At 41.4% G+C, this 25,025-nt stretch overlaps 1 protein-coding gene across 35 annotated transcripts in view; it reads right to left on the minus strand.

Annotated features, from left to right (window-relative positions):
• The window catches only part of GAPVD1 (GTPase activating protein and VPS9 domains 1), a 111,021-nt gene that overhangs the window by 12,068 nt on the left and 73,928 nt on the right, over window positions 1-25,025 (minus strand). For 18 of the 35 annotated variants that reach the window (XM_074016569.1, XM_015436565.3, XM_074016555.1 and 15 more), the window contains 11 exons: window positions 24,430-24,570; window positions 22,248-22,382; window positions 21,680-21,799; window positions 17,229-17,306; window positions 16,728-17,098; window positions 12,398-12,485; window positions 11,362-11,442; window positions 6,674-6,796; window positions 4,058-4,187; window positions 3,163-3,272; window positions 2,693-2,852 (listed from right to left, as the gene is read on the minus strand). In XM_074016569.1, the coding sequence (XP_073872670.1) occupies window positions 2,693-2,852; window positions 3,163-3,272; window positions 4,058-4,187; window positions 6,674-6,796; window positions 11,362-11,442; window positions 12,398-12,485; window positions 16,728-17,098; window positions 17,229-17,306; window positions 21,680-21,799; window positions 22,248-22,382; window positions 24,430-24,570 (1,537 nt within the window). Of the gene's footprint in view, window positions 1-2,692; window positions 2,853-3,162; window positions 3,273-4,057; window positions 4,188-6,673; window positions 6,797-11,361; window positions 11,913-12,397; window positions 12,486-16,727; window positions 17,099-17,228; window positions 17,307-21,679; window positions 21,800-22,247; window positions 22,383-24,429; window positions 24,571-25,025 lie in introns of those variants that run through there. The other 17 variants (XM_074016570.1, XM_074016565.1, XM_074016561.1 and 14 more) reach the window with 3 other exon arrangements.

The raw sequence follows: 25,025 nt of genomic DNA on the forward strand, positions 1-25,025 counted from the left end.
TATCAGCAGCATGAGAACAAACAAATACAGTAAATTGGGACCGTGAGTGGGGTACTGCTAAAAAGACAACCGAAAATGTGAAAGCAGCTTTGGAACTGGTTAACAGGCAGAGGTTGGAACACTTTGGAGGGCTCAGAAGAAGACAGGAAAATGTGGGAAAGTTTGGAATTTCCTAGAGATGTGTTGAATGGCTTTGACAAAAATGTTCACACTGGTATGAACAATAAGGTCCAGGCTGAGGTGGAGATGAGGAACTTGTTGGGAACTGGAGCAAAGGTGACTTGTTATGTCTTAGCAAAGAGACTTGTGGCATTTTGCCCTTGCCCTAGAGATTTGTGGAACTTTGAGCTTGAGAGGGATGATTTAGAGTATCTGGCAGAAGAAATTTCTAGGCAGCAAAGCATTCAAGAGGTGACTTGGGTGCTGTTAAAGGCATTCGGCTTTGTTTTGTTTTTTTTGTTTTTTCTTGAGACAGAGCTTCACTCTTGCTGCCCAGCCTGGAGTGCAGTGGCATGATCTCAGCTCACCATAACCTCTGCTTCCAGGTTCAAGCGATTCTCCTGTCTCAGCCTCCCAAGTAGCTAGGATTATAGGCACCCACCACCACTCCCAGCTAATTTTTTGTATGTTTAATAGAGACAGGGTTTCACCATGTTGGCCAGGCTGGTCTCGAACTCCTGACCTTGGGTGATCCACCTGCCTTGGCCTCCCAAAGTGCTGGGATTACAAGCATGAGCCACTGTGCTTTGCCAGCATACATTTTTATAAGGGAAGCAGAGCATAAGAGTTCAGAAACTTTGCAGCCTGACAATGTGATAGAAAACAAAATCCTATTTTCTGAGAAGAAATTCAAGCTGGCTATGGAAATTTGCATAGTAATAAGGAGCTGAATATTAATCCCCAAGGCAATGGGGAAAATGTTTCCATGGCATGTCAGAGGTCTTCATGGCAGCCCCTCTCATCACAGGCCCAGAGGCCTAGGAGGAAAAATGGTTTCATGGGCCAGGCCCAGGGTCCCCATGCTGTATGCAGCCTAGGGACTTGGTGCCCTGCCTTCCAGCTGCTCCAGCCATGGCTGTAAGGGGCCGACATAGAGCTTGGGCTGTGGCTTCAGAGAGTGCAAGCCCTAAGCCTTGGCAGCTTCCATGTGGTGTTGAGCCTGTGGGTGCACAGAAGTCAAGAATTGGGATTTGGGAACCTCCGCCTAGATTTCAAAAGATGTATGGAAACACCTGGATGCCCAGGCAGAAGTTTGCTGCAGGGGAAGGATCCTCATGGAGAACCTCTGCGAGGGCAGTATGGAAAGGAAATGTGGGGTTGGAACGCCCACACAGAGTCCCTACTGAGGCACTGCCTATTAGAGTTGTGAGAAGAGGGCCACTGTCTTCCAGACCTCAGAATGGCAGATCCACTGACAGCTTGCACCGTGCACCTAGAAAAGCCAGTGACTCAACACCACCCCATGAAAGCAGCTGGGAAAGTGACTATACCCTGCAAAGCCACAGGAGCGGAGCTGCCTAAAATCATGGGAACCCTGGCTGGGTGCAGTGGCTCATGCCTTTAATCCCAGCATTTTGGGAGGCTGAGGCAGGTGGATCACTTGAGGTCAGGAGTTCAAGACCAGCCTGGCTAACATGGGGAAACCCCGTCTTCACTAAAAAAATACAAAATTAGCCAGGCATGGTGGTGCATGCCTGTAATCCCAGCTACTCGGGAGGCTGAGGCAGGGGAATTGCTTGAACCCAGGAGGCAGAGGTTGCAGTGAGCCGAGATTGCACCATTGCACTCCAGCCTGGGCAACAAGAACAAAATTCTGTTTCGGGAAAAAAAAGAAAAAGACCATGGGAACCCACCTGTTGCATCAGCGTGATCTGGATGTGAGACATGGAGTCAAAGGAGTTCCTTTTGAAGCTTAAAGATTTGACTGCCCTGCTGGATTTTGGACTTGGATGGGGCTTATACCTTTGTTTCTGCCAATTTTTCTCATTTGGAACGGCTGTATTTACCCAACGCCTGTACCTCCATTGTATCTAGGAAGTAACTAACTTGATTTTGATTTTACAGGTTCATAGGCGGAAAGGACTTGCCTTGTTTCAGATGAGACTTCTGATTGTGGAGTTAATGCTGAAATGAGTTAAGACTTTGGGAAACTGCTGGGAAGGCATGATTGGTTTTGAAATGTGAGGACATGAGATCTGGGAGAAGCAAGGGGCAGCTCATGGTTGGGCTGTGTCCCCACCCAAATCTCATCTTGAATTCCCAAGTGTTGTGGGAGGGACCCAGTGGGAGGTAATTGAATCAGTGGGGACAAGTCTTTCCTGTGCTGTTCTCGTGATAGTGAATAATTCTCACAAGATCTGATGGTTTTAAAAAGGGGGGGGATTCCCTGCACAAGCTCTCTTCTCTTGTCTGCTGCAATGTGAGATGTGCCTTTCACCTTCTGCCATGATTGTGAGGCCTCCCAGCCACATGGAACTGTAAGTCCAATAAACCTCTTTCTTTTGTAAACTGCCCAGTCTCTGGCATGTCTTTATCAGCAGCATGAGAACAGACTAACACAGAAATCTACATCCAGGAAAATAGAGCCAAGCACTTTGTAGGAAGCCTAGATTCATTTCTGAAATAAGGATCAAAAAGAAAACACTTGCAGCTAACAGCTAGGTTTAAAAGCTGAATAGGTGGGGTGTATTACCTGTAGTCCTCAGCAATAGAAGCCAGCAGTTTCCTACAAGTCCTATTATCAAAACGGCACACACAGCGCATTGTTTCTTGAAGTTGAGCCATTAAGTTCTTATCTTGTAAATTAATTGCTTCAGCTATTTGAACTTTTAAGAAGCATACAATTTCATTGTCTAAATAAAAGAAACAAGGATTCTGTTTTTATTGAGAATTTCCATGGGCTTAATTAAGCTAACTCTCAGCATTTGGGATGTCAATTCTGCTTTGTCATGTATCATTAGAACTAAGCTGTATTGCCACTCCCAATTAGAAAATACTTTAATAAACTATCAGTAATCACAGTGCCCTTAAGTGACACTAATATAAACATATTAAGTTGAACCATATGGAATTGCCATACAGCTTAAACAGCTGAATACTGGCAATTTCATATGGTGCAACCCATAAACATAGGAAAACTTAAATGATCCTGCAGCAATTTACCTTCTGGGTCTGTGTGGTCTGGTAAACCATTCCTTGTTGAGTGGGTCAGCACTGGGAAGGCAACAGAGTCCGCAGAGCAAAGAGCAAGCCTCAGTTTCTTTTTCGCATCTCTGAAAAATGAGTAGAAAATACATTAATTTCTTTAGCCAGATATGCTCACATTTTACAAATATTTACTATATAAATTAATGTTAACTTAGGACTCAAATGTTTCAAACATTTTTTAAAAGATGATTCTTAACTGACACTCCACTTAAAAGAACAGGCTTTCTAATTACCCAAGGAGCCAGGTGATAAAAGTGCTCAGGGCAAGGACCATTCTTTAAGGCACCAGAATCAAACAACAAATCCTTTCTGACCTTTTTCCATACACCGAGTTCTATGACCGGTGCTATAAGAATTGGAAAAGCATATTATGGCAGAGTGGGAGGAACCACGGAAGTCAGAAGCCCCCAGCACTCAGATTTGGAACATCTCTTGGCACATCTCTTCAGAAACACTGATGATGCCACAAGATAAGCTCACTACCTGACAAGAAACCCTTTCTTCTTCTTTTTTTTTTTTTTCTTTTTCTTTTTTATAGAGACAGGATTTCGCTATGTTGCCCAAGCTGGTCTCCAACTCCTGGGCTCCAGTGATCCACCGGTCTCAGCCTCCCAAAGTGCTGGGATTACAGGCGTGAGCCACCACGCCCAGTGAGTTTTTTAAATCCTTGAATTAACACCTTTGATACATAACATCTACAACTGAAACAAAGTCTTCTTAGTAAATAGCATTTCATTTTTCTCTCCCTGCTTTATACATTTATTGATTCAACACATCACTTGACTTGACGTGACTGCAATGGTGCTGAAAAGTCCAAACCCTAAAGTTCCAAATCCTATAAAAGAAATACCTGTAAGAGAAAGCTGAATCTTGCGGGTGGGCTGCTTGGCTCGCAGAGTCTGGGAGATCATCAGCTGAGATGTTCTGCAGTGCCTCGTCACGGGGAGAATCATGTGCACTTTCACCATCACCCAAAACCTCTAAACAAAACCCACCCCCAAGAAATGGATAACCAGGTTCATTTGGAATATTATGGCACTAGTAGGTATTCAGAGCAACTCAAGAATAAATTACCATTGACTAACAATAAGAGTTCTCTGGAAAAAAAGAAAGAAAAACTTCAAATACTTAACTGAATTATCAATAGCAACAATTATGTATCAAGAGACTAGTTGCTGAGAAGAGAGTGGTTTTACTTCTTATCCCGATACTAATGCACAACAATGAAAGTCCACATTAACTTAATAAAGTTAACATCTTAGAATCACTGAAGCAGAGAACTAAAAGAGGCTTCAAAAATCATTTTATAGACATGGACTCCTGCCCAGTCAGAAAATGGCTTGCTCTAAATTCCTTGGATGGCCAATGGCCAAGACTGACTATGGGTTCAGGTCTCCTGACTCTCTCTACTGGAGGTCTTCCTGCTACACCCAAGAGCGAGTCAGGGGACCAACTCACAAATGCAACAAGGTCAGATCTGTGGTTTGCAAAGTTGGTTTTATGTCTTAATCAAGAATATATAATACACGGCTGGGTGCAGTGCCTCACACCTGTAATCCCAGCATTTTGGGAGGCCTTGGTGGGTGGATCACATGAGGTCAGGAGTTCAAGACCAGCCTGACAAACATGGTGATATCCCATCTCTATGAAAAATACAAAAATCAGCCAGGTGTGGTGGCACACACCTGTGGTCCCAGCTGCACAGGAGGTTGAGGCAGGAGAGTTGCTTAAACCCGGGAGGTGGAGGTTGTAGTGAGCCGAGATTGCGCCACTGCACTCCAACCTGGGCAACGAATTAAGACTCCGTCTCAAATAAAAAAACACACACACAAAAGAAATATGTAATACAATACATACATGTATACAATCAAAAAGAATAAAAAGTTTGGCCAGGCATAGGACAGGAAGATCGCTTGAGCTCATGATTTCAAGACCAGCCTGGGCAACATAGCGAGACCTCACCTCTACCAAAAAAAAAAATTTAAAAGACTAAAAAGTTCCAAAACATAATAAATATATTGAGTTCATATATGAAAATATCCTTATTCTTTGGAAATAATTTCAAATGCTTCAGAAAAAAATACAGGGAGAGACCAGCCTGGGCAACACGGCGAAGTCCCATCTCTACAAAAATATACAAAAGTTAGCTGGGCACAGTGGAACGTGCCTGTGGTCCCAGCTACTCAGGAAGCTGAGATGGGAGGATCACCTTAGCCTGGGAAGGTTGAGGCTGCAGCAGTAAACCATGATTGTGCCACTGCACTTTAGCCTGGGTAACATAGTGAGACTGTCTCACCAAAAAAAAAAAAAAAAAAAGTATATATATACATATACACACACACACACACACACTATATATATATATGGGGAATGTGGCAAAATGTTAAAAATTGTTAAGTCTAGATAGAGGGTAGATGAACCTTCATTGTATTATTCTTTCAATTTTTCTGTTATTTGGAAACTATTCAAAATAAAAAAATACAGGAAGTTCTCCTTTCCACTCCCTCTCCCTCTGAGGCTTCCTAGAAGTCTTCCTCAGAGCCAACTCACATTACCAGTTTGCTGGAAGATTATTCCAGGAGATACTCTATGTGCATATAGGCATAAACACATATTTATGCAGTATACTATTTATGTTTATGTTTTCTTTTTTGTTGTTGTTTTTTTTTTGTTTTTTTGAGACAGGGTCTCGCTCTGTTGCCCAGACTGGAGTGCAGTGGCGTCATCTCAGCTCACTGCAACCTCCGCCTCCTGGGATCAAGCGATTCTCATGCCTCAGCCATCTGAGGATTACAGGCATCTGCCACCACATGCAGCTAATTGTTTGTATTTTTGGTGGAGACGGGGTTTTGCCACATTGGCCAGGCTGGTCTCAAACTCCTGACCTCAAGTGACCTGCCCACCTCGGCCCCCAAAGTGCTGGGATTACAGGTGTGAGCCACCGTGCTCAGCCCCTATTTATGCTTTTATACACTTTCTCTCTTCATTTATCTTGGGGACTGTATCTCATTTTTCTGAAAGCTATTCAGTATTCTATTATGAGGAAAACAGAATCCTTTAAAATAAGTACCAGGTGACAATGGATAACTTGTCCCAATAGTCTGCTCCCATAGCTATATTGAGAGTGTGTAACTGGATAAAATTACAAAGCTGTAGACATTGAAAAAGAACTTCCTCCCATTAAAATATGCCCCAACTCCCTGTGGGCCAGTCACCCCAGATGCAAAGGAGGACAACTCTAAGGCATCTGAACATTCAGGGGTACCCAGGGCTAGTGGGAGAATCCAGAGAAGGACATCAATTTAAACATTTAAACAATTTAAACAAAATTAGAGGTAGTCTGTAATTTTGAGGTAGTAAACTGATTCCCTTAGCTATTCTTTCTTTTAAAGGCCACTTAAATTCAGATTACCTTTGTCACTATGATATAAAAGTTTATTACTCAAATCTCTGTCATGATTATCACCTGTACTTTCATAGTTTGCCATTGCTCCATCACTGGGGCTGGTCCGTTTAATGGCATTCCTGTATTTGTCCAGAATATCCTCAGCGACCTGAGCTTGTGCACTGAGTCTAGGGCTGGGATCATCTGCAAGGGAAAGGAGAATGAGAGAATTAGCCCCTTCGGTTTGTACCAACTCTGATGTTAGTATGACACCAGTAGCATAATCCCAAAGGCGGATTAGGAGGTAAGACTTTAAAAGAGCACATATCTCAATGTTAAGAGGCACCATGCAGCTGCCTACTCATCCCATTTCTAGGTCTGAGAGCCTTGCCAAAGCAGGAAATTGGGAAGAGTAGCTCCACCTTCTCATCATCACCAGAATGACAGTGTCAAAGTTCAGGGCAGACTGAATGGATGACAGATTTCTAAAGTGTTTGCACTCAAATCACTGTTATCAGCAATTCATGCTAACAGAACTTCCAACAGTGCATTTTTACATGCAGACTTCATTTATTCGGACATCTCTATGCTGAAGGAGGAAAAAAAAACTATTCAAACTTAGACTTAAACCCCTTTAAATAATAACAAATGTCTTTTTCCATTCTTCCTTTATGAATCTCTCTCCACGCATTTGAAAACTAACAGTATTCATATTCTATTCTCACTAGATCTCACCATGACAGTGCAGCTGCTGGAACAGAGCACTTTTGTGCATGCACTGATGTCAGAGGCACTCCTACAGAATCTAGACATTCTTGGGGAGTGCTGGAATTGTACCTGGGATGCACAGAGAAAAAGCTTATCACAATCACAAATGCAGCACTATTTACTGACAGGACCATTACTCTTTCAAAATCAGCACATCAAAAATACTATCCTGGAATCTAAAATAGTAGTCAACTGGGTTGTTAAAGCAAGGGATTGCTATAGATCTACAGGACAAAGTTCCACAGTGAAACACAAACTCCCGGATAGACCTAGCCCAGGCAGGTGACCATAAATGTTCACATTCTGGTAGAATCCCATTTTCTAAAAATTACAAAAACACATCAAAATCACTAGATTTTATATATATATATATACACACACACACACACACATACGTGTATATATACATATACGTATTGTGTGTGTGTCTGTTCGTGTTTGTGTTCACAGCAGCTAACAGCAGCTAATATTTATTGAGCACTTACCATGCCAGGAATTGTGCTAAGCACCTTATAGAGATTATCTTAATTACTGATCAAACAACCTTACAGAGAAATACTGTTAACATCCTCATTTTACAGAAGACGAAATCAAGACATAGACAAGTTAAGTATCATGCTCATAGGCTCTTCTTTTGTTTTCATGAAACAAATACATGGTTTTCATGTCTCCGTAAAATTGTAGTAAACTGCAGTTGACCTTTGAACAACATGGGTTTGAACTGCACACGTCCATTTACACAGTTTTTTGCAGTCAAATGCAGATTGAAGATACTGTATTAGGCTGGGCACGGTGGCTCACGCCTGTAATCCTAGCACTTTGGAGGCCAATGCAGGCGGATCACCTGAGGTCAGGAGTTCGAGACCAGCCTGGCCAACTTGGTGAAACCCCAACTCTACTAAAAATACAAAAATTAGCTGGGCGTGGTGGCACATGCCTATAATCCCAGTTACTTGGGAGGCTGAGGCAGGAGAATCGCTTGAACCCAGGAGGCAGAGATTACAGTGAGCCGAGATCACGCCATGCCACTATACTCCATCCTGGGCAACAGGGCAAGACACTGTCTCAAAAAAAAAAAAAAAAGAGAGAGAGAAAAGAAAAAGAAACTACTACATTTCACAGAGAGCTGCAAAACAAGCATACAGAGAAGGCCAACTGTTCACATACACAGGTTCCACAGGGCCAGCTGCAGGACTCAAGTATGCACAGATTAGGGTATGAGGTGGGGAGCAAGGGTCCTGGAACCAATTCCCTGAGTATGCTGAAGGACAACTGTATATAGAGAGGATTTCCAAAGTAATTTAGTATTTCTGCTATAACAGTATTTGAATTCATAAGAGATTCTTAATAAAATCTGATCTGTCTCCAAATGTAAACTGATAAAGCATTTATCATTACAGAATCTTGTTTTGAAGGGGAAGTCCTTTTTGGCTATTGCTTTTTTTTTTTTTTTTTTTTTAAATAGAAACAAGGTCTTGCTCTGTCACCCAGGCTGGAGTGCAGTGGCACATAGTTCAATGTAACCTCGAATTCCTGGCCTTCAGCAATCTCTCACTTTGGCTTCCCAAAAAGAGCTGGGATAATAGGCATGCACCACCTTACTCAGTTGGTTATTACTTTTGAGTGCTGTTGAGAGGTCTGAAAAAGGGACAATACACTACACTATGGCTAAACACAGTGAGAGCCACAATGTTGCTTATAATCTTTATATCTATTAACACTGTTCTTAAAAATTTTACCCCCAGAGAATAATTAAAACAAACAAAAAATGCAATACATATAAATGCATTGTGAGTACTAATTTCATAATAAAAAATTGGGAACAATTTAAATAGCCAATGTAAGAAAACGTTTACACTGCAGTAAAACCATGAGCGATTATTTTATAGCTAATAAAAATGATTTAAAACCCAACTATGTCTAGTAGAAATTGGGAGAGGTTTTATGAAATAACTTGGTTAAAAAAAGAATACAAAGTCACATGCATAATCTAATTCAGTCAAGAAAAAGCCATGTATAAATATGGGAAAAGATTAGGAGATAACAGGAAAAGAATAGTAGTTAGGGTCACAGAATTATGAACAGACTACTAGGAAATTTCCTCCTATAACATCTTTATATTGGTTTAATGATAACTTTCAATGAGTCATTAATAAGGACTGGATAGAAATTTCTGGACCAGTAAGGAAACTAACCTGCTTGAATCACAGCCAAAGAAAATGAATTACTTTATGAAAAAGACTTATTCTACTCTACTTGACTTCTATATCCAATCTATTGATCTATTTCCAATATCAAGAACCAAGAAAAATATATTGCCTAAAGAGGGTAAATAAAATATAACTCCTTCAAACAAACAAACAATAATTCATAACTTCTTCAAAACTATTGAGTCAACATTTTAAAAACATGAGATGTCATTAAGAGTAATTCACTTTGTAAATGCTGGTGTTCTTCTAATATTAGGAACATGTGGTAAGGATACAGAAATATTTTGCCAAAAGGACAATGTCTTTCCAACTCTTCCCAATCAGACTGGAAGGTCCTGAAGAGTCATGTGTGATTTGACTTAATACCCACAACACTTAGCACAGTGCCTGGCATGAGTCACATGGTCAACAAGTATTTCCTGACTGAACAGGACAGGCTTGGCTGCTCTCAGCAGGGATCTGTGGCCTGTAAGCACATCTCCTGCTGTTCAAAACCCTTTCTTCCGGGGAAATCACCATTTCCAATAAAGCAAGGACTTACATGCTAGGATATGGAAATATATATAAATATATGGAACTAAACATTAGAGTAACAGGCATTAAAATGGGATTCTACCTGTAATGCTGAACTCTTTGATGAGGATGTTATCCTATTATCTATCTCATTTTTAAATAAAATTGTTTAATGAAAAAAATTTTTCATTTTAACTTAGTAGAAAAACAATTCAAAATGAAAAAAAAAAAGAGGTGAGAAATGAACTTCCCTCTAGACCAGGGGTGTTCAATCTTTTGGCTTCCCTGGGCCACACTGGAAGAAGAGAATTGTCTTGGGCCACACATAAAATACACTAACACTAATGATAGCTGATGAGCTAAAACAAACAAACAAAAAAAGGGTTCCTGCACAAATCTCATACTGTTTTAAGAAAGTTTACGAATTTGTGTTGGGCCGCAATCAAAGCTGTCCTGCTGTCCTGGGCTGCCTGTGGTCTGCGGTCCGTGGGTTGAACAAACTTGCTCAAGATGCTCTATAGCCACTGGAAACAATACACAGCTATCAAACCCAAGGCTGGTCATTAACACTACTCTCAAACTCTCCTTTTAAGGTGCTCATTCATAATGTGCCAAAAAGCAGCTGCAGAAATACAAACGCTTAATCAGGTAAAAACCCAACCCCCAGCTGTATTTTCCTTGGGTCAGATGGCAATGTTAAAATGGTTCAAGCTGTAAAAAATTAGTAAAGTTTTTAAAACTTTCATTATAATGGTTGGCATTTATGATATTGTTTGAACAAACACTTTATCACAAAAAAGGAAATGATTAGGTAAAACAGAATTTCACTGTGATCCTGAATAATCAAGAACAAACTGTAGATGAAAATAAATGTAGAATTCTACGATCAATGTTAAAGAAAACTATTCAATCAATGATCCAAAGATACAGCATGCACAGCACTAAAACTGTCACCACACTTTCCTAAAAGGCACTGTGTGTCATCATCCCACTAGATGTCGAGTTGTAGGGTGTGCCTAGAGGCTCAGGATCAGGGGCCTCATCATAAACGGAGTTATGATAATGAGGATGATGATGGTGGTGGCAGTCTGCAGGAAGAGCACACTGAGGTTTACTGTGGCTGCCAACTGGAAACCACAGAGCTATGAAGAACATACTCCCCACTGTACACACAGACACACTCTTCTAAAAAGGCAACGCTTATGGCACCCAAGAAAAAGTGTTATGAAATATGTGCTCTGGGAATGAAGGAGCCAGGAAGTCCATGGGTCTACAAACCTGTGAGTGTTGAGAATCTGTCAGGCCCCAGATCATCTTTGTCTTTTTCTTGTTTTTCTTTCTTTCTAAATGGTATAGGAGCTGGAAATTAAATAAAGTCAGTAGTGTGACATATAACATACTGCACTACTCGGAAGTTAACTGGTGGGCCAACATTTCTAAGTGAAAGGAGGCTGAAAAGTTTAAAAGCTAAGAAATTCCAAGTGTTGACTGATAATTGTCCTTAAAATAGTAATGAAGGTTTTTAAAGGAGCTTTCAGAATCTGCTTTGGAGTCATCTGTCATAGGAAGAATAATTTAACAGGAATCCATTGGGACTAAAATCAAAACCACTGACTCTTAACCTCTGCTCAAAAACAACACATTCAAAACTCCTAGCTTCATTCTCTCCTCCTCATCAAGCGCTTGAGTATGGCGTGAAAGCAGCTCTCCCCAGAGTTCCTGAGTGCCACCGTGCTGAGAAGAGGCCTTTGGAAGAAGTTTCTAGCTTTACTCCTGGATGATCTCTTCTTTCAGGAAGAGATGCTTTTGCCAACTCAAATGATGCCGGGCTGTTCACCAAAAAAGTAAACAATTTTATACAGCTACCTTCCAAAACAAACACTCACTGATATTTACAGTATAAACATTCTCAATGAACATAGACATAAAAAGCTTCAACTTATTCCAGGAATGTAAAGGATGAATTTTCAATGTTTAATTATCAATAGTGTCCCATTTTCCTGCAATAATTAATAGCAATATATATGTTAAAAGTCCTCTATATGTTTAACTTCAACGGTATATGATATTTAAATAATACTGACAGGCATGACTTCCATTTACGCCCACTACCACTTCCTGCAAAGAACAAGAACGTTTCTAAAGCTCTGCCTTAGCATTCATCTGAGTGGAACCATTTTCTATACCCTCAAAGTGGCTAGAAACTTAGGCCCAGCAAGTCTTACAGAGGAATTGAGATATTGGCTCTCTGAAAGAGATTCTGGGGCTTTGCTTCTTATTGCTAAGACAGTGTTCTAATATTTTATAAAATTACCTTTAGGCATGGCTGAAACAAAACGTTTTCTCCACCAAGGTCTGTTTCTGTCTGATTTCTCATCATCGCTATCTTTGCGTTCTTCAGTCTGTAGAAAAAGTTGGAGGCTTTATTTGGAGTTGAATAGCAGGATAAATTACTAAGAAAAGGATTTCTTTTTGTTTGTTTTTGTTTTGAGACAGGATCTCATTCTGTTGCCCAGGCTGGAGTGCAGTAGCACAATAACAGCTCACTGCAGCCTCGACTTCCCTGGCTCAAGCAATCCTCCACATATCAGACTCCCAAGTAGCGAGGACCACAGGTGTCCACACCACCATGCCCAGCTAATGTTTTGTTTTTATTTTGTAGATACGGGGTCTTACTATGTTGCTCAGGCTAAAAAGGATTTAAGTAAGTTTGTGAAATAAGAAAGCCAGTCTTGTTTGCCTTAAGGCACAACTCCTATTGCCATGTAGGTTGACTACTGGAGCAAGGTAGTTTACCTTTTAAGCACCACTGTCATCCGCTTGAGGGTAGGCACTACTCATTACTGTTAATAAACTGAAGCCTTAATAAGAGCCCGGTGTAGACTGGGCACTCAATAAATACTTACGAAATAAGTAAATGCAGTATAAATAAACTCCAGAAGGGCAGTAGAGATGGTAGCAGTAGTATTAATAATAATAAAACCAAGTGTGTACTACGTGCCAAATACTGAGCATAGTAAGGACATGTATCATCTCATTTAATCTTCACAGTAACCTCAGAGATAGGTCCTGTATTAGGCCCTTTATATCGATAAAAAAATATGAGACTAAAACAATCTCTTCCTTAAAGCTACACAGCCTATATGTGGCACAGCTGAGACTCAAACCTAGACCTAAGCAACTTCAAAGTTCACGTTTTGATCAAAATTATACTAAGTTATCATTAAAACATGCCAAAGGGGCTGAGCACAGTGGCTCACACCTGTAATCCCAGCACTTTGGAAGGCCGAGGTGGGTGGATCACCTGAGGTCAGGAGCTCAAGACCAGTCTGGCCAACATGGTGAAACCTCATCTCTACTAAAAATACAAAAATTAGCCAGGTGTGGTGGTGCTCGCCTGTAATCCCAGCTACTTGGGAGGCTGAGGCAGGAGAATTGCTTGAACCCAGGAGGCAGAGGTCATGGTGAGCCGAGATCGCACCACTGCACTCCAGCCTGGGCGACAGAGTGAGATTCTATCTCACAAAACAAAACAAAAACAAACAAAAAAAAACATGCCAAAGGACAGGGACTGTAATCCCTTTAAAAGCCTATCGTGTGACCATGGACAAATCACTTAATTTCCATTTTTCATCTATATACCTGGGATAAAGAATTATCAGAACCCCAGCAGAGAGATGAGGGCATCTGTGCCAGGGAAAAGTTAATTTAACAGTGGGGATGAGAAATTGAATACATACAGGGGAGGTGATGGAATAAATATGCACATGAAGAATAGTGAAAGCAGATATCTCACTGTTGGAGAAAGGAGTTACAAATTTGGAAAGGAAGAAAGATGAAACAAACTCTGTTGTGTTTGGACTAAAATTGAGTGTGTCAGTGTAAGTTCATGGTCTTATTTATGGAGAAAGGTAGATAATTAAAATACACAGGTAAACATGTGTAACACACACTTCCTAGCTCTATTCACTGAGTAGTCCTGGGAGCAGCAACACCCCTACAGCAAATGAACACTGTATCCAGATCTCAATTTCCAAAAAAGCATTTTTCCTTTTTTTTTTTTTTTTTTTTTTGAGACGGAGTCTCGCTCTGTTGCCCAGGCTGGAGTGCAGTGGCCGGATCTCAGCTCACTGCAAGCTCTGCCTCCCGGGTTCATGCCATTCTCCTGCCTCAGCCTCCTGAGCAGCTGGGACTACAGGCGCCCGCCCACCACCTCACCTGGCTAGCTTTTTGTATTTTTTAGTAGAGACGGGGTTTCACCGTGTTAGCCAGGATGGTCTCGATCTCCTGACCTCGTGATCCACCCGTCTCGGCCTCCCAAAGTGCTGGGATTACAGGCTTGAGCCACCACGCCCAGCCTGCATTTTTCATTAAAAGAAACAAGGGTACTTAAAGAAAGAGCTGACTAGGACAAAGTACAGTATCCGCTTGTAACATCTTTTGCCAGAAAGTAAAGATATGCTCAAAGAATAATAGCAGTGCATTGAAAGAACTCAGGAGCCAGCCTGAAGGGGCTCCCACTGGCCTAATTAGGGACAACTGGGCTTCAAAATAAGTAATAGTGACAAACCCTAACCAAGACAGAAAACTGGGCCAGGCACTGTGGGTGGCTCATGCCTGTAATCCCAACACTTGGGAGGCTGGGGTGGGAGGACTGCTTGAGTCCAAGAGTTCAAGACAAGCACCTGGGCAACACAGTCCCCATCTCTACAAAAACAAACAAACAAACAAAAATTTAGCCAGGCATGTGGTGCATGCCTATACTCCCAGCTACTTGGGAGGCCAAAGTGGGAGGATTGCCTGAGCCTGGGAGGTTAAGGCTGCAATGAGCAGTGTTGGCACCACTGCACTCCAGCATGGGTGATAGAACAAGACCCTATCTAAAACAAACAAACAAACAACAAAACACACACACGCACACACACAAATTTTTTTAAAAGACAGAAAACCATAAGACCATAGATATAATAAGTAGGTAAGTTAAAAATTTGATGGAGAACAGGATAGTTACATGTTTTTTATGTACCCTCTCCCCGAAAACACTTATTAATTATAAAGGGAAAAGAGTAACTTTACAGTGGCAAAGCCTGGTAGACAACATTTCCTCAAATTCTCCAAATGAACACTGTAGAAATGGGACAAATTAAAACTGTGCTACCTGACAAGGTGCAATGAAAAAAACTGTCATTTCAGTGATATTCCTGCCAAAGATTAATAACCTCAGTCTAATCACAAGAAAACATCAAACAAACCTAACCTGACGAACATTCTAGAAAACAAATGGCCTGTAAATTTCAAGAGTGTACAGGTCATATGAGTCAGGAAAAAAATGAGGAACTGTTCTAGACTGAAGGAGACTAAAAAGGCATGACAATTAAAAGCAGTCTGTGATTCTGAATAGAATCTTCTTACTATAAAAAATGTTACTGGGGGCCGGGCGCGGTGGCTCAAGCCTGTAATCCCAGCACTTTGGGAGGCCGAGAAGGGTGGATCACAAGGTCTGGAGATCGAGACCATCCTGGCTAACACGGTGAAACCCCGTCTCTACTAAAAAATACAAAAAACTAGCCGGGCGAGGTGGCGGGCGCCTGTAGTCCCAGCTACTCGGGAGGCTGAGGCAGGAGAATGGTGTGAACCCGGGAGGCGGAGCTTGCAGTGAGCTGAGATCCGGCCACTGCACTCCAGCCTGGGTGACAGAGCGAGACCCCGTCTCAAAAAAAAAAAAAAAAAAAAAAAATTTTTTACTGGGACAACTGGGGACACATGAATGGGGTGTCATAAGTAGCTGGTAGTAATGTATCAATGTTCATCTGCTGAAGTTGATGGTTGTACCATGAGGTGTAGGAGAATCTGCTTGTTTGCAGGAAACCTACACTGAAGTGTTTAGGGGTACTGGAGCATCATGCTGCCAACTTGCTCTCAAATGGGAAGGAAGGGTTCTTTTATTGTACTTCCAACCTGTTTGTAACTTTATAGTTGTTTAAAATAAAAAATAGTCATGGGGCTGGGCATGGTGGCTCTTGCCTGTAATCCCAGCATTTTGGGAGGCCGAGGTGGGCAGATCATGAGGTCAGGACATCGAGACCATCCTGGCCAACATGGTAAAACCCTGTCTCTACTAAAATACAAAAATTTAGCCAGGCATGGTGGCGCATGCCTGTAGTCCCACCTACTCAGGAGGCTGAGGTAGAGGAATCGTTTGAACCTGGGAGATGGAGGTGGCAGTGAGCCAAGATTGCGCCACTGTACTCCAGCCTAGGTGACAGAGTGTGACTCCATCTCACCAAAAAAAAAACAAACAAACAAACCAACAACAACAACAATAAAAAAACAAACAAACCAAAAAAAAAAAAAAAACCTCATCTTACATCTCAGAGGAATATTGTAAGGCTTAAATAAAATCAGATACAAAATTGCTTGGAGAGAAGCTAAAAGTGACACAAAAATGCAAGATAGTATCACTATAAAACGAAAGTTGTATAGGTTTCCAATGGTTATGGTTGTGGGCACACTAGATTGACAAATCATCTTTAATCGCCACTACTCTCTATCTGTAATCCTACATTTATATATTCCATGTTAATTTCAGACATCAAGAGAACCAGGCAGGCAGAACACAATTCTTCACGGCCTATGTCCCATACCTCTCCTCTTGAGGAGTCCTTACTCGGGGATGAAGATGATGAATGAGGTGCAGCCACCAAAGAAGTAGCACCAATGACTGCAGCTGGAGGGAGTTCTCGCTCTTCATTTCCTGGACGCCGGTTCCAGCTGGGGTCACTCATGGGTCTCCGCACAGAAGATACTATATCAGAGCTCCTGCTTCGAACTAGTCTCTCAGGGTAAGAATGCCTTTGCTTGAATGCCTCCAATTCAGCTGGAGTTAACACATGGGAACCAAAGTTTGGCAACCTGGCCTCATTTCCTCCCACAGCTCCTTCCAGGATTGGGGGATCTGGTGGTGGATGCGATGGCCTAGCATAGTGAACCTTTGGCCTTACCACAGCAGAAGCCCCTGCAACACAGGGAAAAAAAAAAAGTTTTGTAACTGAGACACAACTTCTCTAACAAAGGCATTAACAAGGGGGTTTGGTTTCCTCCTCCTGTCTATGACATGAGTGAAAAAGTTCATTTCACTGGTTTACCTTCATGTGAAGACAGTGGATCAAACATGGCCAGCAGAGACTCTGACTGAGAAGGAGGAGAGGTCAGCTGGTGGGCACCTAAAACAGGAAGGAAACAGTGAGACCAAGCCACAACTTAGGACAAATGGTCTCAACACAGTTTAAAGGGTTCTAAGTATTCTCTGATGGTTCCTTTTTTGATCCATTAGAACTTGAGAGGCATATGAGGAAAAAAAAAATCAAATAATGATTACTTTCAATTTATTTTCTGTTTTTATTAGTATCTTCATACACAGATTTTCTTTACATTTAACTGGTCTGGCATCTTTACTTCTAATGGCCAAATGCTAGTATGGTTCATGCAAAGAGAACAAAGCCAGAAGACCTGAATGTCACAGCTTCCCCGAGCCTCGCCTTCCCCTCACCTGAAAACACAGGGGGAAGGCCAGGTGTAGGGGCTCATGCCTATAATCCCAGTGCTTTGGGAGGCCAAGGAGGGAGGACCACTTGAGCCCAGGAGTTCAAGACCAGTCTGGGCAAGATGGTGAGACCTTGACTCTACAAAAATTTACAAGAACTAAAAATTAAAAAATAAATAAAATATAAACATAGCGGTAATACTATGTACAGACAGGGTATAAATAAAAGGTTGTAAATCTTGAAGTTCTAACACTGCTCTCAGCAAATAACTTTAAAACAGAGAAGTATGTGGAGGATGGAAATTTCAAACATAAAAAAGAAACTATTAATCTAAATGTTTTTAGTCTGAAGCTATTTTTTTTTTTGTCTGAAGCTATCTTTCCATAATGAATGAGAGTACTATTATGCCTTTTGATTTTTACTTTTGTTCTATAGGTAGATCATTATAAAAGATAGCCTAAAACAGCAGTTCTCAAATTTTGGTCTCAGGACTTTTTTTTTTTTTTTTTTTTTTAGAGACAGGGTCTCACTCTGTCACCCTGGTTGGAGTGCAGTAGTGCAAACAGCTCACTGCAGCCTCAACCTCTTGGGTTTCAGTGATCCTCTTGCCTTAGCCTCCCAAATAGCTGTGAGCACAGGCCTACAGCACCATACCCAGCTAATTTTTACGTTATTTTTTGTAGAGACAGGGTCTCACCATGTTGCCCAGGCTGGTCTTGAACTCGTAGGCTCAAGCACTCCTCCTGCCTCCGCCTCTCAAAGTGCTGGGATTACAGGCACGAGCTACCATGCCTGGCCAAGACATCTTTACAACTTAAAAAATTACTGACCCTAAGAGCTTTTGTTTATAGTGGTTATATCTATTGAAATTCTATATTAGAAATTAAAACCGAGGTTTTAATATTTATTAATTCATTTAAACATACCCATTAAATGGTAATACATGGGAGTCTCTCTGAACCGACTCTGGTTTGGGAGGCTGTCCATTTTTTTTGTTTTTTTGAGACAAAGTCTCGCTCTGTCGCCAGGCTGGAGTGCAGTGGTGTGATCTCGGTTCACTGCAACCTCCACCTCTTGGGTTCAAGCGATTCTCCTGCCTCAGCCTGCCGAGCAGATGGCATTACAGGCACACGCCACGACACCCGGCTAATTTTTTGTATTTGTAGTAGAGACGGGGTTTCACCATGTTGGCCAGGATGGTCTTGATCTCCTGACCTCGTGATCCGCCTGCCTCGGCCTCCCAAAGTGCTGAGATTACAGGCATGAGCCACTGTGCCCAGCCCCATTTTTTTAAAAAAAGAAAAAAATTTAATGGTAACACAAAAAAGCCTTTTTTAAAAAAAATTAAAAATAACTATTATTTTCCAAAATAAAAAATGAAAAGAATGACACTTCAACATTTTTTGCAAGTATCTTTAATGTACAGCTTAGAACACAGCTGGATTCTCATGTCTGCTTCTGCTTCAATGTGCTGAAAATGTTGTTTTGGCTGAAGTATATAAAGAAAATCTGGCCTCACACGGACATGTAGTTGGAAGAGGAACAATATGTTAGTAGCCTTTTCAGAAAATTGTGGATATTATTCTTTGCTACTCTACCACATCTTGAGAAGTAAAGTTTTTTAAAGGATAGCTACAAGGTAGAATTTGAAACCAAATCAATGAAGTTTTTGTCCTCTGTTAAATTCACATATTTTCATATCACCACAAATCTCACCAGAAAAGTCTTTAAAAACAACAGGAAGTTGTCAAACTCATGCAGGTAGACACACGTTTCCAAAATTCTAATTTTTGTCTGAAAGTTTGAATTTCATCACTGGCAACAAACTCTATTAGTTGCTTGTCTTTAAGTAACAGGATCATTTTGTTAATTTTTTAAAATTTTTTATTTCTTTAAAGATGGGACCACAGGCATGCGCCACCACATCTGGCTAATTTTTTATTTTTTTATTTTTGTACAGACGGGGTCTCACTATGTTGCCCAGGATGGTATTGAACTTCTGGGATCAAGGAATCCTCCAGCCTCAGCCTCCAAAAGTGCTGTGATTACAGGTGTGAGCCAACGTGCCTGGTCATACTCTGTTAATTTTTGAGATGTCTGCCAAATACCCAACTACGTATTCCTAAGAAATCCAGTTATTCTGTCATTCTTTCAAGTAAAAATGTATTTCATGAAAAATCAAATAAAAATAAGTGGAAACATTGGCTAGTTCAGCTAACAACTCAAATAATCACATAAGTGCTTCTTGAGACATCTCATCATATCTCAGAATGTGATAAAAATGCAATATGGGTGTTTCCCATTTCTTCACACAGAATATTAAAAAGGTGTATACTCAAGGGTTGAGATGTGATTAAGTAATTTTTATTCCTTCATCAAAGACATTCCTAAGTAAAACTTTTTTTTTTTTTTTTTTTTTAACTGTGAGTGAAGAATACAATGTGGTGCCCTTGCATCCTGCTAGGGCCCCAGCAAATTTTATCCACTTTGCCTATGCATCATAAGTACAAATGTTGACACAATGAAAATGGACAATAACTTTGATTTTTCTGAAAACAGTTATGACTTCATCTACCCTCCTCCCTCAAAGGGTTTTAGGACCTCAGTGGTCCATGGAGACCATACTTTGAGACTGCTGGTTTAGAACAGTGGTTCTTGATTTGTGGCTATCTTACCCCCCAAGAGATCATTTGGCAAAGTCTGGAGACATTTTTGGTTGCTGCAACCCCAGGGGGTATAGGGTATATGCTATGGGTAGGGGCCAGAGATGCTTAAACATCCTAAAATGCACAGGACAGGCCCCCACAACAAAGAATTTCCCAGTCCAAAATGTCAATAGTGTTAAGGTTAAAAAACCCTGGTTTAGAACAAAAAAAATTGTAAAAATAGAAAAAGTACCTCGCTGGGCCTAGTGGCTCACGCCTGTAATCCCAGCACTTTGGGAGGCTAAGGCAGGCAGATCACTTGAGGTTGGGAGTCCGAGACCAGACTGACTAACATGGCAAAACCCCGTCTCTACTAAAAATACAAAATTAGCCGGGCGTGGTGGTGCATGCCTGTAATCCCAACAACTCAGGAGACTGATGCAGGAGAATCATTTGAACTCGGGAGACAGAGGTTGCGGTGAGCTGAGATTGCGCCATTGCACTCCAGCCTGGGCAACAACAGCAAAACTCTGTTTCAAAAAAAAAAAAGAAAAGAAAAGGTACCTCAAAACCTACCATCCAATATATAAAACCACTGCTAGCATTTTGGTATTTCCAGTACTTACTTCATGCATAGGTTTTTAAAAAATGTTTTACTGGCCAGGCGTGGTGGCTCACGCCTGTACTCCCAGCAGTTTGGGAGGCTCAGGCGAGTGGATCATGAGGTCAGGAGTTCAAGACCAACCTGGCCAATGTGGTGAAACCCGTCTCTACTAAAAATACAAAAATTAGCTGGGTGTACTGGTGGGTGCCTGTGATCCAAGCTACTGGGGAGGCTGAGGCAGGAGGATAGCTTGAACCTAGGAGACCCAGAAGGCAGAGGTGCAGTGAGCCGAGATCGTGCCACTGCACTTCAGCCTGGGTGACAGCAAAAGACTCTGTCTCAAAAAAAAAAAAAAAGTTTTATTATTTTGTATGTAAAATTCTACAAAATAAATTCCATGTAGTATGTTCTAGGTTTTTCTCTAAGTCATTTCATATTCCTTAATGCATTTTAAAATAGCTACATAAATTCTAATACGCGGTTATATCAAAATTATTTAGCCATTCCATTTTCTTCAATTTTTAAGTTATTTCTAATTTTCTGCCAACACAAAACGTTATAAAGAACATCTTTGTGCCAAGGACTTTCTCTATATATGGAATTTTTTCATTATGACTGATACCTAGAAGTGGAACTAACCTGACTAAATTTAGAATGTGAACATTTAAGGCCTTAAATAGATATTGACAAAGTATGTCCCAAAGTGCTATACCAATAGATGCAGTCACCAGCAATTTGTCACAATGCCAGTTTCAACCATGAATGTGGTCATTTTTTAAGTCATTCTTATTTCCCCCTCTTACCATGAGTTATTTCATCCATGTCTGGACTAGTGACAGAATCTTTACCCCCAAAATCAGAGCTGCACTCAGATCTCAAGTCTTCAATCTTATTGGGAATATCCTCAGAGGTTGCACTTATGCCTTTAAAAAACAATAGTAAAAAATAAACAGGAAGAAGAACAAAATAACCACACAAAAAGTATATGAAATTTGGAGAAACTGAAACATTCTCGAATTTTGTGTCACAGTTCTATACATGTGAGTTTAGTATTATACCCTTTATGGTACTACTGCTTAAATATACTTACCTTGCTTTACACAACATAATCAGAATCATACAATTCTAAAGTAGGACAGGCTACTAAGAACAGAAACAGTTGTAGAGAGACTGTCTGCCAATTACTTCAACAGGCTCCATAAAGCCACACATTAAGTTCTCAAAGATTTCAGGTGCAACGGAAATAAGTTTGTTTCCTGGAAATTACTCAGCTCTTAAATAAAACATATCTCTTTGTATCAACTTTATAAATGGGAGGGGATAGGGGTGAACACCTTCAAATCCCTACTCCTTAAAACAAGACAGACATACCGGACACAACACTGAGGCCTGGTGTGCTGGGGCGGGAACTGACCTCCCTGACATCCGTATCATCAGATGTGCTACCCAGTCCAGAACAGCTCTCCAGTTCTTGTAGACGCTCCTCCTGCTTTAGGTCTGGGGCCTCTAAATAGAAGATAAGAGGTGTGTTACATTTGTGATTCTGTTAGCACACCACAATTTGAGCTTTTGTGACTCAGATAAACAAAGCTACCAGGGCATGAATGAAATCAGTGCAAATATATGTCTAAGTCTGGGATAGTTAACAATGCTAGTTAGATTAAGTGTTAAAGAAGTCAAAGTTGTGATTTTCATCCCAATATAAGCCAGTTCATTGTGCCCAGATGAAAACGTGGTTTCTAGATCACTAATGTCACAGAGTATGCTATTGGTTAACACGTGAACTGGACAAGAGAGTATGGAATAGCTTGGTATTAAATCAACCACTTCCTAAAAAGTAACTCCTATGAATACTCAACAGCTGGTGAGCTAATCCTATTGTCCCCAACTGGTCTTCAAACAAGGCTAGCATATCTGAATGCTTTAACATTATAAAACAGGCTAGTCGTAGTGGCTCACGCCTGTAATCTCAGCACTTTGGGAGGTCGAGGAAGGCAGATCACCTGAGGTCAGGAGTTCGAGACCAGCATGGCCAACATGGTGAAATACCATCTCTACTAAAAATGCAAAAATCAGCTGGGAGTGGTGGCAGGTGCCTGTAATCCCAGCTACTTGGGAGGCTGAGGCAAGAGAATTACTTGAACCCAGGAGGCGGAGGTTGCAGTGAGCTGTGATTGCACCATTGCACTCCAGCCTGGGCGACAGAGTGAGACTCTGTCTCAAAAGAAAAAAAAAGAAAGAAAAAGACATTATAAAACACATATCATGATCACTTAACAATTATCGAACCAAGTAAATCAACAGAATGCAATGCAGATACATGGTTAACTTATATTTACATTCTGGTAGTTGACATTTAGTTGAAGGCAAAAATGTGTCTTCATAATCAGAAAAAAATGCAATGCATATGAAAAGACAAAGTACAGAACACTTTATATACATTTATTTTTTATTTTTTTTTATTTTTTTTTTTTTTTGAGACGGAGTCTCGCTCTGTCGTCCAGGCTGGAGTGCAGTGGCGCGATCTCGGCTCACTGCAAGCTCCGCCTCCCGGGTTCACGCCATTCTCCTGCCTCAGCCTCCCGAGTAGCTGGGACTACAGGCGCCCACAACCGCGACCGGCTAATTTTTTTTTTTTTGTACTTTTAGTTGAGACGGGGTTTCACCGTGGTCTCGATCTCCTGACCTTGTGATCCGCCCGCCTCGGCCTCCCAAAGTGCTGGGATTACAGGCGTGAGCCACCGCGCCCGGCCTTTATATACATTTATAATAGCCTGCACAAAAAATCCTCAGGATTACAGAGTCTCAATTTCAACGTATTTCAAAAACACATTAAACATGTTTTAGAGAGTCAAGTTCTTCCCTGTGATAAATCTAAACGTGTTTACCAGGCAAGCACTCAGTTTGAACTGTGTTGCTACTCTTATCCTGTCATGAGTTTGTGGGAGATACTAAATTCAATAACTCACACGGAACTCTGATAAGCTACAGAAAATTGCTTTCAAAATAACTGAACGCAGAGTCAGAAAGCACCTGCCATCACAGTCTATGCTATCCAGCAGAGCATTTTCCCTTAATGGACAGAAAATGCCCTAAACTAATTTTCCATATGACATTCTTAGCAATGTGATCACCTCACCTTTGTCAAATGTATAATTGGCCAGGCGCAGTGGCTCATGCCTGTAATTCCAGCACTTCGGGAGGCCGAGGTGGGCAGATCACCTGAGGTCAGGAGTTCGAGACCAGCCTGGCCAACATGGTGAAACCCCGTCTCTCTAAAAATACAAAAATACATGCATGGTGGGGCACGTCTGTAATCCCAGCTACTCAGGAAGCTGAGGTGAGAAGATCACTTGAACCCAGAAGGCAGAGGTTGCAGTAAGTTGGGATCACGCCACTGCACTCCAGCCTGGGTGACAGACCAAGACTCCGTCTCCATTTAAAAAAAATAAAGTATATTTGACAAAATATATGTAATACAGAAGTTGGGATACCTTGTATTTAATTAAAACTTCTGTGTAAATGAAAAAGCAAACAATGACAGCATACTAACCTGAGTCACTTGGCAATACCTCTACACTCCAAGCTTCACTTGTTGTCTCTGATATGGTAGAACCAGTGCAGGGGTCAAGAAGCACTGACCCTGAACCTGGGAGGCACAGCAAACTGCCTAACATGTTCTCTGCTGCAGCACCTGTATAACCAGTGGGAAGCAAAGGGTTAACAAAGATCCTGTTGGAAAGTGCAGTGATAGTGGAGAAAAGCCAAACATAAGCTAACAAAATCTCTTGGCTGGGCATGGTGGCTCACACCTGTAATCTCAGCACTTTGGGAGGCTGAGGCAGGCAGATCACTTGAGGCCAGGAGTTCAAGACCAGCCTGGCCAACGTGGCGAAACCCCATCTCTACCAAAAATACAAAAATTAGCCGGGTGTGGTGGCATGCACCTGTAGTCTCAGCTACTTGGGAAGCTGAGGCACAAGAACCTGGGAGGCAGAGGTTGCAGGGGGTGCAGAGATTGCAGTGAGCCGAGATCATGCCATTGCCCTCCAACCTGGGCAATGGGAGTGAGACCCTGTCTCAAAAATAAAAATGGCCGTGTCATTTTGGGACTCTGTCTCAAAAAAAAAAAAAAAACAAAACACACCA

This window comes from Macaca fascicularis, chromosome 15 (assembly GCF_037993035.2).
Source record: "Macaca fascicularis isolate 582-1 chromosome 15, T2T-MFA8v1.1".
Classification (NCBI taxonomy): domain Eukaryota; kingdom Metazoa; phylum Chordata; class Mammalia; order Primates; family Cercopithecidae; genus Macaca; species Macaca fascicularis.